The following is a 16,085-nucleotide window of genomic DNA, read 5'->3' as shown; positions in this document are numbered from 1 at the left end:
AAGCTGCCTCATTATCAACTTCTACAGTGACCCAAACTAGAGAAGGGCCATTACAAAAGGTTTTGGCTCCAATTTTTGTAAAAATGCCAGCACGCCATCCATCTGTTACATCAAAATCTAGGTCCTCAAAAGAGCGGACAGGGCAGGAGTCGCACCAGACTAAACCGGCTAAAATCCTCAATCAACAAAACAAATCTGTTCCGTCAACTTCTTCAATTCAAGTGAAAGAAAAGCCTTCTCAACCACTGCTGGTTCTAGGCGTCGGAACAAACGGAAAGGAAAAAGGTTAAAAAAAATGATGACTGAATGTGCACAATCTTTATCTGCCGAACCAGATCACCAAAATTTGGCACTGTCACCCAAAACGATCGAGGCATTTCAGGAAAACAGTGACCTAATGAATCTGTCCCAGCATTATGACAACCTAGAAGAATCTCTAGTTACATTAACATCACCCCAATCAGTTAAACCATTTTCAGCAGTCGCCAAAAAAAGTTCATCATCGACCGACATGGAAGTGGCAGAAGGTGGCGAAGAGGCTTCTAAACTGAAGCTCCGGCGGGATGAGTCTGTTGGGGTTTCTACAGATGACAAAAGTGAGCACCTATGTGCAAAGACACAGTCGGATATTTACTAGAGAAAACTAAAATGACTACCGATCGGATGTTCAGAGGCCAACCATGCACACAGAGGAATTGCGGATGCCCATAGGACCCTAGAAGCTTGAAGAAAAACTAGCAGGAACCACAATCTTCAAACTTGAACAAATCTCATCCAAAGAAGGGTATATGGTCTTGAACAGAAAAATGGTCCTCAAAACCCTAGCAAAAATCATTAAGTTAAAACATCTGACGACCGACTATTTTGTGTTGGTAGAGCCATATCATCGGGAACATAGAGCAAAAGCATATATCCACATAAGAAACAAAGCTCCAGCAGAAATTCCCACAGCAGTCTCAAAAGATCTACATAATTTAGGATTCAACCTGTTCCCATTACCAAATTTCACACAAAAGCAACTAGATAAAGAAACACGGAGGAGGGCTTCTCCGGCAAGGTCCCATTACATTTAAAAAACTGAAGCTCTTTACAATCAAAATCCATGGCAAGATACCCCGAGGAGAAGAACCACCTGGCAGCAGACTGCGAAGAATGGACGAGAAGACTCTTACAGGAGAAAAGAAGACATCAATCCAGAGTCTGCATCAAATTGTGTAAGCCCAGGTTGAGGTTCTCGTCAGCGTAAGCAATATAAAACCATACAGAGCTCTGCGGACAGAAACTATACTACAGACAAATGGGAGGAACATAATCAAAACCAAAGGTGTCAGAAGAAGGCGAAAGTCTCAGAGGGACCATGGAAGTGGTTGGCGGATACGTTTGGTCAAAGCCAAAAGAAAAAGCAGCTTACACGAAGCCCCCAAGAGCCTCCGACGTCCAGAAAGGAACTGGTTCTAAAATCGACCAAAAAAAGATCTGGCAATGGCTTCATGGAACACAAGAGGCTATAAACATCTGACCCGCCCGAGCGACGTGAATTTGGGGAACTTCGATATCCTGTGTCTCCAGGAAACCTGGCTAATAGATCTACCGACGTTAGACGGATTCGCAATTGAACTTTCACCAGCCTGCAGGTCTCTTATGGGAAGACCCTCCTCGGGCCTCTTGACGGCTATTTCGTATAGGCTCAGGAATTACACCAAAATCATCGAAGCCTATGGTATGCTTGGCACTCTAACTTCATGGTTGCGCCACGACCCGGTGCATGACACATGGATCACTTCAGATCTGGCGATAATAAACCTTTATTGGAATCCCGAGAGAACATCGAAAGAATTTTGCAAATCTGTCGCAGAAGCCATTGCCATTGACACCATCAACATGGACTTTGATATTGATAACATTATAATCTGCGGAGACTTAAACGCAAAGTGCAAAACCTACACAATACTGGAAAAAGCTTTACCAACTCGCCCCCTGGCAGATGAAAAAGGTGTGGCGTGGTCAAAGCTTATGAAATCAAGAAACTTCTTCAATGCAGCAACGTTACAAGACTCCGAACCTCAGATCCCAACGTGGGAAAGGGATAAATCCTTTGCCACACTCGATTACATCTTCGTAACCAAAGGTCTGATCCCCTTTATTTCATCCTTTAAAGTAATGAAAACGCGAGGAAGTGATCACAACTTGTTACAACTGTCCTGGTGCTCACAGGCCCCGGAAAGGCTTCTATATGCCTCGTCAGTGGAATCATAAGCAGCAAACCAGTCTTCGCCTGACGGCAGAGAACATAAGAGCAATAAAGGACAGACTAAACACGGATCCCGAGTTCAGAACATCTAGTTTAATAGTCAAAAGACCAGACTATACACCTCTATTATCTCCACATAAGGTGTGTTTCTCAGGAACAAAGGGCAAAAAACGAGCAGATAATCACATTTACGATCGGATGGTGGTGATCAAGAGACGTGAGACAAGAAGCCTGAAAAGTTTTGCAATTAGGCACCAAACAGTGGAGGCATGGTCCGCATATCGAAAGGGAGCGAACCACTATAAATCATGGATCAAACATCATGCAGCAATCTTCTATCAAAAGGACGCCGAAGACATGCAGAAGACCCTGGCTGCAAAAAATACAAGAGACTTCTGGAATCTATTAAAAACTACGAATGGCCAAAGAACTTCCTCCATCTCAAATGCGGTCTCGGAGCAAAACTGGGTGTCGTATTTCAGCATCCCTTTTCAGCCGCCCTCAACATCAGAAGACATGAAAATCCAGTCGCTCAGTGAACCCTGGATCCTCTTGACAGATGTGGATGACATCTTAAGAATAATAGCATAATTGAAATCTTCAAGAGCTCCTGGCCCTGATGGCTTGACCAACGTAGACATCAAAAAACATCCGGAAGAATGGGCTGCACTCATAAGTGAACTCTTTAATCTCTGCCTCAAAGCAAAACAGATCCCTGTATCCTGGACAGAAGCTGTATTAGTCCCAATTTTTTTAAAAAAGGGTGTAAAGAAAGCCTGGCCAACTACAGGCCAATTGCCCTCCTAGACATTTTGGGAAAAATATTCGCGACTCTGCTTCTCTCGCATTTTCAAAAATAGGCAAAAAGTTCTCCCACAGCAGACCGCTTCCAGACAGGTTTCCAAAAGGGGACAGGGACGGAGATTAACATCTTAATGCTCAACATCATAAAAGCAAAGGTGAAATCAGGGGCACCTAAAGTCTATTTGGCTTTGGTTGACCTTTCGAAGGCCTTTGACATGGTGGACCGCGAGAAACTTTGGGCCAAATTAAGAACTTGGAAATGTCTGACTCCAATATTAGATCCAATTATGGCCCTGCACACAAAAACTACTATGCGTGTCCGTCTGAGCCAGCAAGGTCACCTCTCAAATACAATTCACACGAAACGTAGGGTCAAACAAGGCTGCCCCTTGGCCTCGGCGCTGTTCATCGCCTTCATCGGAGACTTTCAGTATACTGAAAAGAAAATTTGTTTGTTCCCGCCAGAGGTGGGACTGTCAAAAGTTTCCAGGTTATGGTACGTGGATGATCTGATCCTAATGGATCAGACCAAAGTAGGTCTGCAACGTCAACTGGCAAACCTCTCTACCTACATGAAAAACAACAACTTGGAAATTAACTCCCAGAAAACAAAAATTCTCCTCTTTACAAAATCGACAGTCGACCGCAAAATCTCACCCGTTTGGTTTCTTGAAAACACCAAATTAGAAGTGGTCAAAGAATATAAATACCTTGGGGTGTGGATCGACAACTCCCTGAAAGAAAACACCATTATGAAGACCTTGTGGGATAAAGCAAGAAATCTGACAGCACAACTAAAAGCTGTGGATAAAAAAATTCGCAAAGTTTCGTGGACGCCAGCTTTACAATTTTTCTAAGTCCAAAATAGTTCCAGCACTACCATATGGAATGAGTGCAAACCTAACTCTACCTCTACCTCGAGATCTTTGGGTAAAGCTGGAAGGCTACGTGTGGAAGGCTGTGCTGAGTCTTCCGAACTCAGCTCCTATGGCGGCAATTCGACAGGACCTGGGTCTCATGTCTTTGGCTTCAATAGTCGAGCAAGGAGCTCTGGAACTTTTCAGAAAAATTCTTTTGCTGTAATCCCTCCCCATATTCCAGGTTGTTGCAGAAGAAATCCAAAGAGGGGGGTGCAAACCTCTGAATGACTGGGTAAAGAACTTAAGAGATAAACTGGAAGATATAGCCTGTACGGAAGAACTCTTAATCTCAAATCCAGGCAGCGTGAAAAAAAAAATAAAATAAAAATCAAGCAGCAAGATAGGATTCGTTCATTTGTCAAAATCAAATCATACAAATTACTCAAAGACCTTCCGCCCTGCCACAATAAATCGAAAACACCATTGAGATATTGTGAAAAATTCCCTGAGAAAGAACTGAAGTTATTCATGAGAGCTCGGCTCAATACATTACACACAAGAGAAATCTTGGCTATTAGATTACAATCGCCAACAGCCATATGTCGTTTTTGTGAAAACCCAGATCAGACCGAAACAGTGAGACACCTCCTGACGTCCTGTCCAGAAATGTCCAAAGAAAGAGAGACGTACTTGGCACCACTATTATCACACCCATTAGTACTAAGTGAAGAATTGGGTTGGCATTGGCTAATTGCTGGAGACTCAGCTAGGTGGTTGAGGGCTGCAGCTAAACTCCTGGATATTGCATTGAAACGAGCAAACCCAGTAAAAGCATAACAAGTACAAATATTGATCAGTCTTTTGTCAAAGATCGTTCAAAAAAACTCAAATAACTTTTGAAAGAAAACGTCAGTCGAAAGTGGTGTCCTAAGTACCCTCGCAAGAAATTTCTAACAAAAAGAGTAAATGACTTTGTAAAAATCTTTTATTGATTAAATACAAATTTTTTAAAAAATTAAACCGGAAAAAGGATGACTAAACTTAAGAGGAAACTGACAACACCCAGAACTGACCACGAAAGTCCCACCACAACTAGACGGGTAACGCCAAGTCAAATAGAACACATGCAACAACCATCAAGACAGAATCAACACCCCCAGCCAATCCCCGCCAACTTGCTCAGGCCCCCCATAATTGCTTGCAGGTACCACACTGTTATAGAGATATCTGAATGTTAGCAATCACCACACTCTAACGGAGTTGAGGACATTAGCATGTACACTGGCCGTATGAGTGGAAAAGGAGGGCAGGCAAGTTTTTTTTTTTTAAGTAAGTTGATGGAAGTGGAGGCGAGATGTTAAAAGGGATGGTGAGTACCAGACAAGTCCAGATCAGGAAAGAGGTGCAGAAATGCTCCCACACTCATCTGTGGAGATAACGCAAACCGAGCTCCTCACTTCAAGACATAAATGCCAACTAACCAATCCACTAACAATTTCCCCCTCTGCATACACATCTCAAACTCTAAACCAAACGCAACCACAAACCTACAGCACAACAAACCGCACAAACTTCACTACACTGCAACAAAAAAACAATACACACAGACTCAAACAGTACACAACGACTACCGGCTGCAAACACCCAAGGCCCAGCCAACGGACCCACAGGGCTGAGTCCACCAACAGCACATCACTGCTCTCTTGCACTTTTCCAGCTTCCTCCCACTAACTAACTCACCCGCCCTTTTTCCCCTCTTTCAGAGCCACCAGAGAGCCAGGGGACCACTCCGGTGGTGATAGTGCGCGGTACAAATATCCTTTAAGATTAACATTAACTTTCCCCCAGAAGCTCACTGTCTCCAGAGCTTTGGTCCTCTCTAGGCTGGACTATTTCAACAGCCATTTTCTAAACCTTCCTGCCTCTACTCTTCGACCTTTACAACGTATCCAGAACAGGACTGCAAGACTGGTCCTTGGCCTCAAACCCATGGATTGCATCTCTCCAGCTCTGAAATCTCGTCACTGGCTCCCTGTGGCTGCAAGGATCAGTTTCAAGACCCTCTGCATCCTCCACAAGGCTTTCTGGGGCCTGGAACCACTCTGCCTCCAACTTTCTCTTCCAAAACATCTTCCTTCGCAAGCTCTCTGCTCATCCACCTCCAACCCTCTGAGGGTCAGACGCCTCTTCAAGCAGAGGGTTGGGGGCAGATCGAGCTCCTCGCGTGGGGCCTCCCTCTGGAACAACCTCTCTCAAACTTGAGCAGGACCACCTCTGGTTCCGGAAGCATCTCAAGACCTTCCTTTTCACTTTCACATTCTCTCTTCCACTCCCCTGCTGATGCACCCAACTGCCCCGCGCACTGGTCACCATCAGAACTCGGGGCCAGGCTCCTGCATGTCCACTTGCCCTTGCACTGCCTCTGGTCTCCCCAGCACTTAAGGGTCTGCATCTGAAACCCTACAGTCCATTCTGTCTGCACTTATGAGCCACCCGCTGGCTGCACCTGAGTGTTAACTGCACTTATCCCTTCCCCTCTCCCCTGGCACTTCTCCCCTTCGCCCTCGCCTGCACTTGCACGATTGAATGACAAGGCCCAGTAAAATCATTATTTTGTCCTCCCTTTGTTTACCCCTCCTTGTCTTGTCATGCCTAGAAGCACTTGTGTAAAGGCGCATTATAAATGCCACATCATACCATATATCAATGCCTTGCATGCGATTAACTCAAAGTAGAACTGCAGTGTTGCCAATGACACAATTCAGGTCTTAAACACATCTTTTAAATGTCAACTTTGGTTGCTAGAACAATAGAGGGCCCATTATGGCAGATGATTACCTTGATTTTGCATTTTGATAGAATCATATGCTTGGGAGCTTTCTGAACAGCTGTCATTCTTCTCTCTTCTGAATATTTGCTTGCTTGGAGTACCCTCATTATCCCAGGGAAAGTGAGCAGCACTGTAGCCTCGCTTGAGAGGGGTAAGCGGACTGCTTGCCACGGGGCAGCTGGGAGGCTGCTCTTGTTGCCAGGCAAACACGGATGAAGCGGTCTGATTTCGAGCAATCTCCCGATGGCTCATGGGATTTTGTGAAAATGAAGTATTTGCCTTCTGTAAAATATTAAATATAAAGTTAGGCAAAATTGCCCTCAAACTGTCACGTAATAACAACGTACATGAAGCAGCTGTAAGTATGACAGTTTAGCTAGATAGGTGTATGAGATCTTGGAAAAAAATATATTTATTTTTAAACCAACAAGAATGGATCATGCACAAGTCAAAGAAATTACTAAGAATAAATCTGATTTAAATCGGGACATACTTTAGTTCGACAGAATTTGAAAAACAAAGATGATACTATAAGCAACTCTGATTTATATCCAATTTAAGTCATTCATTTGTGAATCAAATAGTCCCTCTAAGTTTTAGTTGGGGGGAAATTCAGAATAACGTCTGTGTATTGGCCCTGGTCGAATGCATCTTACTAAAATGAACATATTTATAATTGTTCTTTTATAACACGCTTAATACCGGGGACCAGTTTCTAAGCGAGAGCCCAGGGTTCAAAACCGTGTTGCAATGCTTTGTCTTGCTTCCAAAATTAGAGTTGGGTGCGTACATGGTTCTACAAATCTTGTCATCGTTTGGATTTATACTTGATTGAATCTTACATTATTCATAGGAATTTACATATGGAAAAGCACTAAGAAACTCGGTCCTATTATGGGTTTCTCATTTTGCTAATAATTCATAACTTTGTCTCATCCCGAGCAGCAGTTGCCCCTTCCCGACACAATGGGCAATGTTAGGCAAGATTGTATACAGTACCCCGTGGGAGACTGCACCAGCCTTGTCCTCTTGACAATAGTTAACCCAACCTTTGGTATAAAGCATGTACTACCCAAGTTGGTAGAGTGACTGAGCAGTCGGGCTTATCTCGAGAGGGGTCAATGTGAGCTGTAGGGTTGTAACAGTTTCACAGTGAGAGGTATTCAAATAAACACAGACTCAAGGTTTCTTGATTAAAACATTATTTATTAATTTAACAGTTGTATAAGCCTTCTTTAGAAGGGAGCAAAAACATAACACTAAAATATACACTACTAGACTAGTGTATACCATCACTGTATTCCTAGATTAATGTATACCACTGTCTTTACTGCTTTCTGCATGCATATGTTTGTAATCCCGTACTCCTAGACCAATGCACAATGTATACTTGTAACTGTAATCTGCAACTGCAACTGTAAATGCAACTGTAAATGCAACTTGCAACTGTCATATGCGCCTAGATACCTCCAGGTTAAGGTAGGCTATAGAAATAAAATAAACTCAGTTTGAATAAATCAGTAGATACCCCTTTGGGATGGCACACAAACACTTCCTACACCCTCAGGTGACTTTAGTAACTAGGACATTAATATATCACTGGTACATTTAGAGCAATACTGAGTTTGATGTCAAAAGGTTAGGGCGCGAAAACAATGATGAACAAGTTTCTCAAACTGGTAAGTACCTTTGAACCCCCCAATGCAATGTAGAATAACCCTTTCCCAGCTATACAAGTGAACAATGTATGACTTTTTGGAGGGACAGATCAAACAAAGTCAGAGGTTATAAGAGTCTATCCGGGAGCTAATGTCACTTGAGCAAAGTCTAGGGCAGCTGAAGTTCTTCTTGAAGGTAAGTAAAAAGTCTTGCACAATGTTATAGAGAGTTTTTGTTGTAAATGAAATCACAGTTGGGCCACAAGCTGGGAGGCTTGTGAACGGCAGAGCTGCAAGCAACTTTAAAAAAATGCAGTAAGGCAGGTCTCAACTGAGAGCAAGCAAACTACACAGCAAGAGATAAGTACCCCTTAGTTCACAGTACCTTTAGGTCTGAAAAAATTGGTTCCAGCTGGCGTCTATTCCTGTTGTAGTATGCCAGATCCTGTTGTTCCTGGGCCTCAGTCGGGGGGACAAAAGGGAGGACGTCTGGAGGACTCCTGCACTACGATTCGAAGGTCGGCGGCAGCATTGGACAAAGTTCATATCAGCAGCACTTTGTGGTTTCAGCTTCTCGTGAATAGCACCACCGCGGCTCTTGGACACCGTTTGGACTTTCCTTGCTCCTGGGGTCCAGCACTCCACTGCGGTGGCTCAGGCATTGTCAGCCCTGCTTCTAGGGAGGCCGGAGGATCTTCCTGGAACTCGGGTCGGGCTTAAAAACGATGCACTCGATTCTGGTGTTCCTCTCCCTGGCAATCGGTTCCTGCAGCAGCAATAGAAGTACAGCCAGCTCCGAGGGGATGTCTAGATGTGTTTGTTTTGGGGTTGATTGGTCTCGCCAACCCAAGGGGAGAAGTCACCCTTTGAGAGGGGTTCTCTAGTCAAGGCGAATTCGGAGCTTCAGCACTGCAGCAGAGCTTCACCGGGCAAACCAACGGTCCAGGAGTTGCAGCAGGTTTCTCTTCCAAGTTCTTCTTTGGATTCCTTCGTCCAGTGGTCGACTGCCTTCCAAGCAAAAGACTTCGCCTTTTATACAAGTTTCTCCCTTTCATTTACAGCCTAGCTGTCACTCACACAGCAGGGTGGCGGTCCTCAAAGGACAGCCAGCCCATTACCTTTGGGTGCAATCCTGTAACCAAGGAGACTAAGCACAGGGAGTTGTGGGAACCTCCCTCGCTTCCTGCCCTGCCAGACACACTTGAGCCAGAGGCGCGATTCAGCAGTGAACCCTGCCAAATACAAAATGAACAAAGGGACCAAACCTGGTTTGGCACGCAGAGTAAATCTCAAGAAGGACCTTTACAACAAGAAATGGCCAAAGAAGACCGGGCCATTGAGACAAATTGGGCACCCATGGGTGCTTTACTGTAGCTGCAATTGCAGACCACGGTAAAACACACACAATGGTAGTAAAAGTAAACCACTGCCACCAGCCATTAATTGTAGAAAGGGTAATAAAATGTTACATGACAAACTAGAGAAAGGGGATGCTAGGTAACCCCTCCAGCACCCTATTGTAAGATAGCGTGTGCTGGGTCTAGAAAGTTACAAATGTAAGTCAATTTCACTTCACTGCTCTTGGAAACAGTAGTTTAACCAAGAGAAGGTATTTAAACCTTTAGGAAATCTGAAAGATTTCCCGGTGGCACTGCACTGAAGGTGCTGTGTGTCACTATGTAAAAAGATGATGCCTATGGAGTTTGTCAGACTACAAAACCAAAATAAACAGAGTTCAAATCAAAGAAAAATACCTGAGAGATGGAAAAGTTCTGACTCTCTCCAGGATAAAAATGTAAAGTCCTAAAGTCCAGCAAAAGAGCCACGGGTCTCTACGGTAGAAGGAAATTAGCACATTTCTGAGAATTCTCCCTAACAGGCAACTTAATATTAGGATGCAAAAAGACTTGATAGCTGAACACTTCAATTAAGTGCCAAAAGGAAAAGTTGGATATCCACCAAAGATCACCTATCTCTGTAATAGTTCTAGAAGCAGAGGTGTCCACTTTTACAACACTCCTCTTCCATATGCATCACACGTTTCTCCTTATCTTGAGCAGTCTTTGCCTGAACAGGTAAGTGAATACAACGTTCCAATTAGCTAAAGTCGCAGGTAAGTTGAATTATTTGGGTATGAGCATCAAAGTTGCCCTGCACAAGATTTGCCCTCAGACAATAGGTTAGTAAAAAGGGAAGGTTGCTAACAGTAGTGACTACTGTACTGCTAGTAGTCAATAAACCCCTTACATATACTGTATGGGTGTCCCTGACAGGGGATGGGACTGGTGCCATTTGCAAGGCAAAATGAGCACTTCCCCTTTAAATTTAGAGCCACAGGCGTAACCACATCGCTAGTGTTAGGTAAGATATTCTTTATTATGATAAATCTTCCTGAACTGCGTCAAACCCAGAACTTTTTGCTTTGACTTGGTAATTATTTTAACTTGTCCCGAGGTGAAGGGAATTCCTTTTCCCCTCTCACCTATGCTTTTACTCTTTTTATGGGTGACCTTTTTAATTCTCTCCATAGAGTATGGTTGAAGTTAGAGTTTCCTACAACTTTTGGGCTTAGGCTGGGTTGCCCTTATGGGCTCCCATGTTAATTTCTCTTTTAAATACTTGGGTGAACTACTGTCCCCAAGTAGTAAATAAGGAGTTATATCCCCTCTACATTTTGTATAAGTGAGCCAGTACCCCCTACCTTACGTGGAGTGCTGTTGGGATAAAATGCATCCCCCTTCTTACTTACCTGGTAACATTTTGATACATGAATGGCTGCTGGAAGTGGTTTTACCTTTATGACCTTTAGTCAATATTACGCACAGGCTGTCAATTCAGCCTCTGTAATGCACAAAAGGGCCACCATTTTTGTAACATGGTGGGCTCCTTTTGTTGCCATTTCTTGTGTGTCTGCGGTTTGAGGTCTTCCCCTGCCATTTTAGGTGGGATCTACCTCAGTGGAATTTTTGTCTTCGGCAGGAATATTTTAGATTCCCCACCCAGGCTTCAGTGTGTCTGAGAAAGCAAAAAGCACGGGAGGAGTCCAATACTCTGCAGCCCTTTGTCTTTCTCCTTGCCTGAAAGTATCCAACTCCCAGTGGGGCGCTGGCTGGCCTCATTGGACAACCACATCACCCCTTGCTGGAAAATGCAGGATGAGATTGCAGAATTTATACTGTAGTCCCTGATAAATACTCCAAACCTGGAAGCCTCTGACAAGTCGAACACTGGAGCTGAAACTGAATAGGAAAATGAAGAAATGACAGCTGTAGGGATTTCCAGGACCAGAGAGCCTGCTGTGTAACTGGAGCCTGCTGTAACCCGTCCTTCCAATCTAACTTGGCGTCCCGAACGCAATGACTCCTACCCAGAGGCTGGTGAGATCCACTGGTCTCAGGAAGACCTGCATTTTGAGCCATCCCACAACGTGCTGCGACCTAGCTGGGCCTGCAATACCCGAAAACCCTGGGACTTCGAGCCAGTGTGCAGTGCATGGTCATCTGAAGTCCGAAACTTTGGTGCCCTTTTCCTGGCTCTCCAGAGACACGATTTGAATCTCTAAAGTGCAGGACAGAGTGACTAGAATGCTTCTTCATCTGGCTGCTGAAAAGGGCACCAGAGCCGCATCCAGCCACAAAGAAAGCTTTCCCTGGAGTCTTCCCCGTTGATCCCTGCTGTGAATGCCTTTCCAGTGTCCTGTCTTCACAACGAGGAATTCATCGACTGGGTTTTTGGCTGCAGCTCCTGAAGACCTCCTGCTGCAAACTCTTGTTCCGTGCCGAGGTACTGTGTTGGCTGGGGTATTACTCGCTTTAAGCCTGTGAAGCTTGGAGGGTGATTTGGGAGTCCTCTCATTCAGTTCGCCAAGGCCAATGATGGAATCCCTCTAGGGTGTCGGTTCTTAAGTCCCAGGACCCTGACTAACTCTAAAGTGACCTACTTACTTGTTTGGAAGAGACTTCTTCAGGACTTTTTCCTGCAAACTGAACCCTATCTCACGCTGCCTACAGCTGGCACCTAGACCACTAGAGCCCTCTTCTGCCTCTGAGAGAACTCATGCAATAGACTAGGGAAGGACTGGATAAGAAAAGGATGTCTTGAAAAGTAAAACAAGTGTTAAAACGTCACTTACTTGCTAAAGAGTTGGTTTGGTAACTGTCCCTCTGAAATATGAGCAGTTACAAAAGTTTAGTATCTTTTGAATGTGTTCTGCTATTCCTAAAACTACATAAGGTTATTTTACACCTGTGAATTGGTTCCCCCTCTTCCCAAAAGTAATGCTGTTGGCTTCACCTATTCCTTGAAGAATATAATTGTTTAAGTTCACCAACTGGGTCTTGCTTCCCCTGACCTGCTGTATATCCTGTCTAGAACAAGTCTGCATTGGGTCTTACCAAACTTGGATAGCTGTGTGCCATTCTTAATAAGTGTACCGTGGGTTTTACTTACCTTGGTCGGCATTATGCCATCCTAAAATAAGTTCAAGAGTTAGTGCTTACCTTAATCTGTGTTCCACTGATCTGAAAAACAACTGTAATAGTTTCTTACAACATTGGGTTTTACCTACCTTGAATAACATTGTGTAATTCTTAAAGTGTAGGATAGGATTTTGATTGTTTATACAGACCTTTAAGCTGCTGGTAGCTCCTTTAAAAAGTATATAGGTCTTACTCCCCTCGATTAGCTGCTGCTCATCTAAACTTGTAACCTGGGTTATTCCTCCCATGAAACTGCCTAGAGCATTTTCAGAATAGTCGTAGGGTCCATTACTTGACTTGAAATACCTTGGGTCTTTCTTAAAGTGTAAGTGGGATTTGCTGTCCCTGCTTTGCTTAGTGCCCTCTTAAAAAAGTTATTAAAGTTAATACTCATTGTGTAGCTTAAGGCCCCTCCAGAGTATATACGAGTTGATTTACTAACTCTGAACTGAGTCCTAAAAAGTAATGATGCAAGGAATATACTTGTAACAGGGTTGGTTTATTAAGTGATTTCTTAACTGAGTGTCACTGCATGACTGACAGGGTATACTACCCTTGACTTACTGACTGTATTCAAAAAATATATGTAACTTGTTCTTACTCGCTAAGAATAGCGGATTGCATTCTTAATGTGTTCTAGGTTTACCTAACCTTGAACTACTGACTACTATTCTTAATACGGTAATACTTTGGGTTGTATCCCTTAACCTCATTAGTGCCAAGAACGAGCTATCTCGTCCTTGGGATTCCCTCCCTGTTGCAAAGGACGAGATAGCTTGTGCTTTTCGGCACTTTGTTGTGTGGATCACACAAAACTGTAATCCAGACACCCGGGCTATGTGAGGGGGAGGTCCCCCCTCACTGCCAGGGGGCTGGATTACCTTCAGTTTCACGTCGGCGTGCGTAATGCACGTCAGCGTGAAACAAAGTAATTTTCACCGCAGCAGCCATTTCGGGGTGCTGCAGTGAAAATATAAGGTGAGCGTTCACCTTTCTCCCCCTCGATCTCCGACTGTATTTCAAGCCGGAGATCGGGAGTGGTGTCGTTGGAAAGGGGAGATCCTCCCCTTTCCAACGACACCCTGTGTGACAGCATTGCTGCCTGCGGATCGGGCACAGGGCGCTCGATGCCACGGCAGCAATGCACATTAGACACTAGGGAAACGTTTGTGACATGGGAGGGGAGGTGGGCTGCTTACAGTAAGCAGCCCTCGCCGCCCCCCTAACCCCCAAAGTATGGGGGCACATATATAATGACCCCTTGGGGCAGACAGGTGACCATCTGCCCCCCCCAGGGGTGGGGGCAGAAAAAAAAGCAAAATAAAATAAACTGATGGGAAACAAGTGGAAAGGGGGGCCACCCCTTGTAGCCCTCCCTGTGGGCAGATTTATGCCCCCAGGCAGGAGTACATGAGGTGGCCCCCCCATCCAATTGGGGGCTGGGGAGGAGGGCCACCAGGAAATAGTGTGCAGGCCCCCCAAAGGATGGGGCCTGTATGTTAGGGCCCTCCTGGGGGCAGATGGCTGATAATCTGCCCCCAGGGAAGGGGACCAAAAATAAAAAAAAACTAAAATTATAACAAGGGAATTTTGGGTGGGACTGGGGGATCCACTAGCCACCAGGGATATATTTCACAGAAAAGGAGGTTGGCCCTCTCACCTTCACCCCAAGGGGAAATGGGGGGCCCCCCTTGTAGCCCTCCCTGGGGGCAGATACCTGCTCCTAGGAAGGGGCATCTGACCCCAGGGAGGGCTGCATGAGATGCCCCCCCCCCCAGCATTTGGTGTGGGGGGTAGAGGGTCACCCCCCAGTACATTAGAAAATTACCTGGCGGTTTAGGGTGCCCCTCAGCCCGCTCTAAAGTGTAGTGTACCTTTTCCATTTTTTTCTTTGTTTACGAAAGTTGCCTTGGTGCAGAGGGGCACATTGGTGGGCCAATCTGGCGCCGGGGTGCCTAAACCTTACTGCCCCACCCACTGGGGAGGCCTGTCCCACCATTTTTGGGGGTCCTCTCCCCCCATCCCAAATGGAAGGGGGGGGTGTACCTCACGCAGCCGTTTGTAGGAGGCCCAGGAAGGCCTGCATGAGGTGCCCCCGCCACCCATTTGGGATACGGGGGGAGAGGGCCCCGCAAAAATTGTGGGACAGGCCCCCCCAGTGGGTGGGGCAGTAAGGTTAAGGTACCCCGGGCCAGATTGGCACACCAATATGCCCCTCTGCGCCAAGGCAAGTTTCATAAACCAAGAAAAAAATGGAAAATGGTGGAACGCATTTTAGGGGGGGGCTGCAGGGCACCCCAAAGGGACAGAGAATTTTCCAATGGGATGGGGCGTTGACCCGTCCCCCCCCACCCGCAACGGAGTGGGTGCCATGTCATGAGGCCCTCCCTGGGGCCAGATATCTGCTCCTAGGAAGGGACGCCTGAGGCCAGGGAGTAGTGCAGGACAGCCGCCCGTATCTGCCCCCGGGGAGGGCTACAAATGTGTTAGGGAGAATTCTCTTATAAGGCTAATTTCCCAAACCTAGTGAGTCCCCCAGCAGCTTTGCTGGATTTTTGGGGTTTGTTTTTTCCTCCTGCTAAGAGTGAGACTCTTTTACTCCCACTCTTAGGCATGATTTGAGGTATGTCTTTGACTTGTTATGTGCTTATGGGCTATGCGGTTTCTTTTTACTCCATAGGGTATCATCTGTTTTTCTGTATTTGTGGTACACAGCACCCTCAGTGCAGTACCACAGGGGTGTCACAGTGACCCCCAAACATAGACTCCATACCGTGGGAAAGACTACAGTCTCCCAGGGCATGTAAACTCACCATTGGCTTTACTAGTCCAAAATTGTGAACAGAACCAGTACAAACCATCATATTGTGGAAGTACTGGTAAGGGGTAATTCGATTGCCCCTGGGTCTGTTCGAGGGGGCACTGTCCCGTCCCCCCTCGTCGAGTTTCTGGCTGGTGGCGGTGGTTACCACACAAAATATTCCACCGGAATATTCTCTACGGGATTTTCCCATTGATTTTAAACGCACCACTTTTTGGTGCAATGTTAAAGATACCGCTGGTTTATTTATTTAATATTAAATCACCGGTTGGGTCTTTTTGCCAGAACTCGATTCTAAAATGGCGTTTGTGTCTGTCTCCAACTCTGACCAAGGTTGAGCCCTTTGTTCCACTATTTCGGCGGGCTTCTCCACAGAAGCCCTC

At 45.4% G+C, this 16,085-nt stretch overlaps 1 protein-coding gene across 3 annotated transcripts in view; it reads right to left on the bottom strand.

Moving 5' to 3' along the window:
* Window positions 1-16,085, bottom strand: part of CENPF (centromere protein F) — a 1,250,680-nt gene that overhangs the window by 944,553 nt on the left and 290,042 nt on the right. For all 3 annotated transcript variants that reach the window (XM_069608564.1, XM_069608566.1, XM_069608565.1), the window contains exon 6: window positions 6,754-7,027. In XM_069608564.1, the coding sequence (XP_069464665.1) occupies window positions 6,754-7,027 (274 nt within the window). The remainder of the gene's footprint in view (window positions 1-6,753; window positions 7,028-16,085) is intronic.

Source organism: Ambystoma mexicanum, chromosome 4q (genome assembly GCF_040938575.1).
Source record: "Ambystoma mexicanum isolate Mex_15411 chromosome 4q, UKY_AmexF1_1, whole genome shotgun sequence".
Lineage (NCBI taxonomy): Eukaryota > Metazoa > Chordata > Amphibia > Caudata > Ambystomatidae > Ambystoma > Ambystoma mexicanum.
The sequence above is the reverse complement of the archived record's forward strand: the minus strand, read 5'-3'. Positions and strand labels throughout refer to the sequence as shown.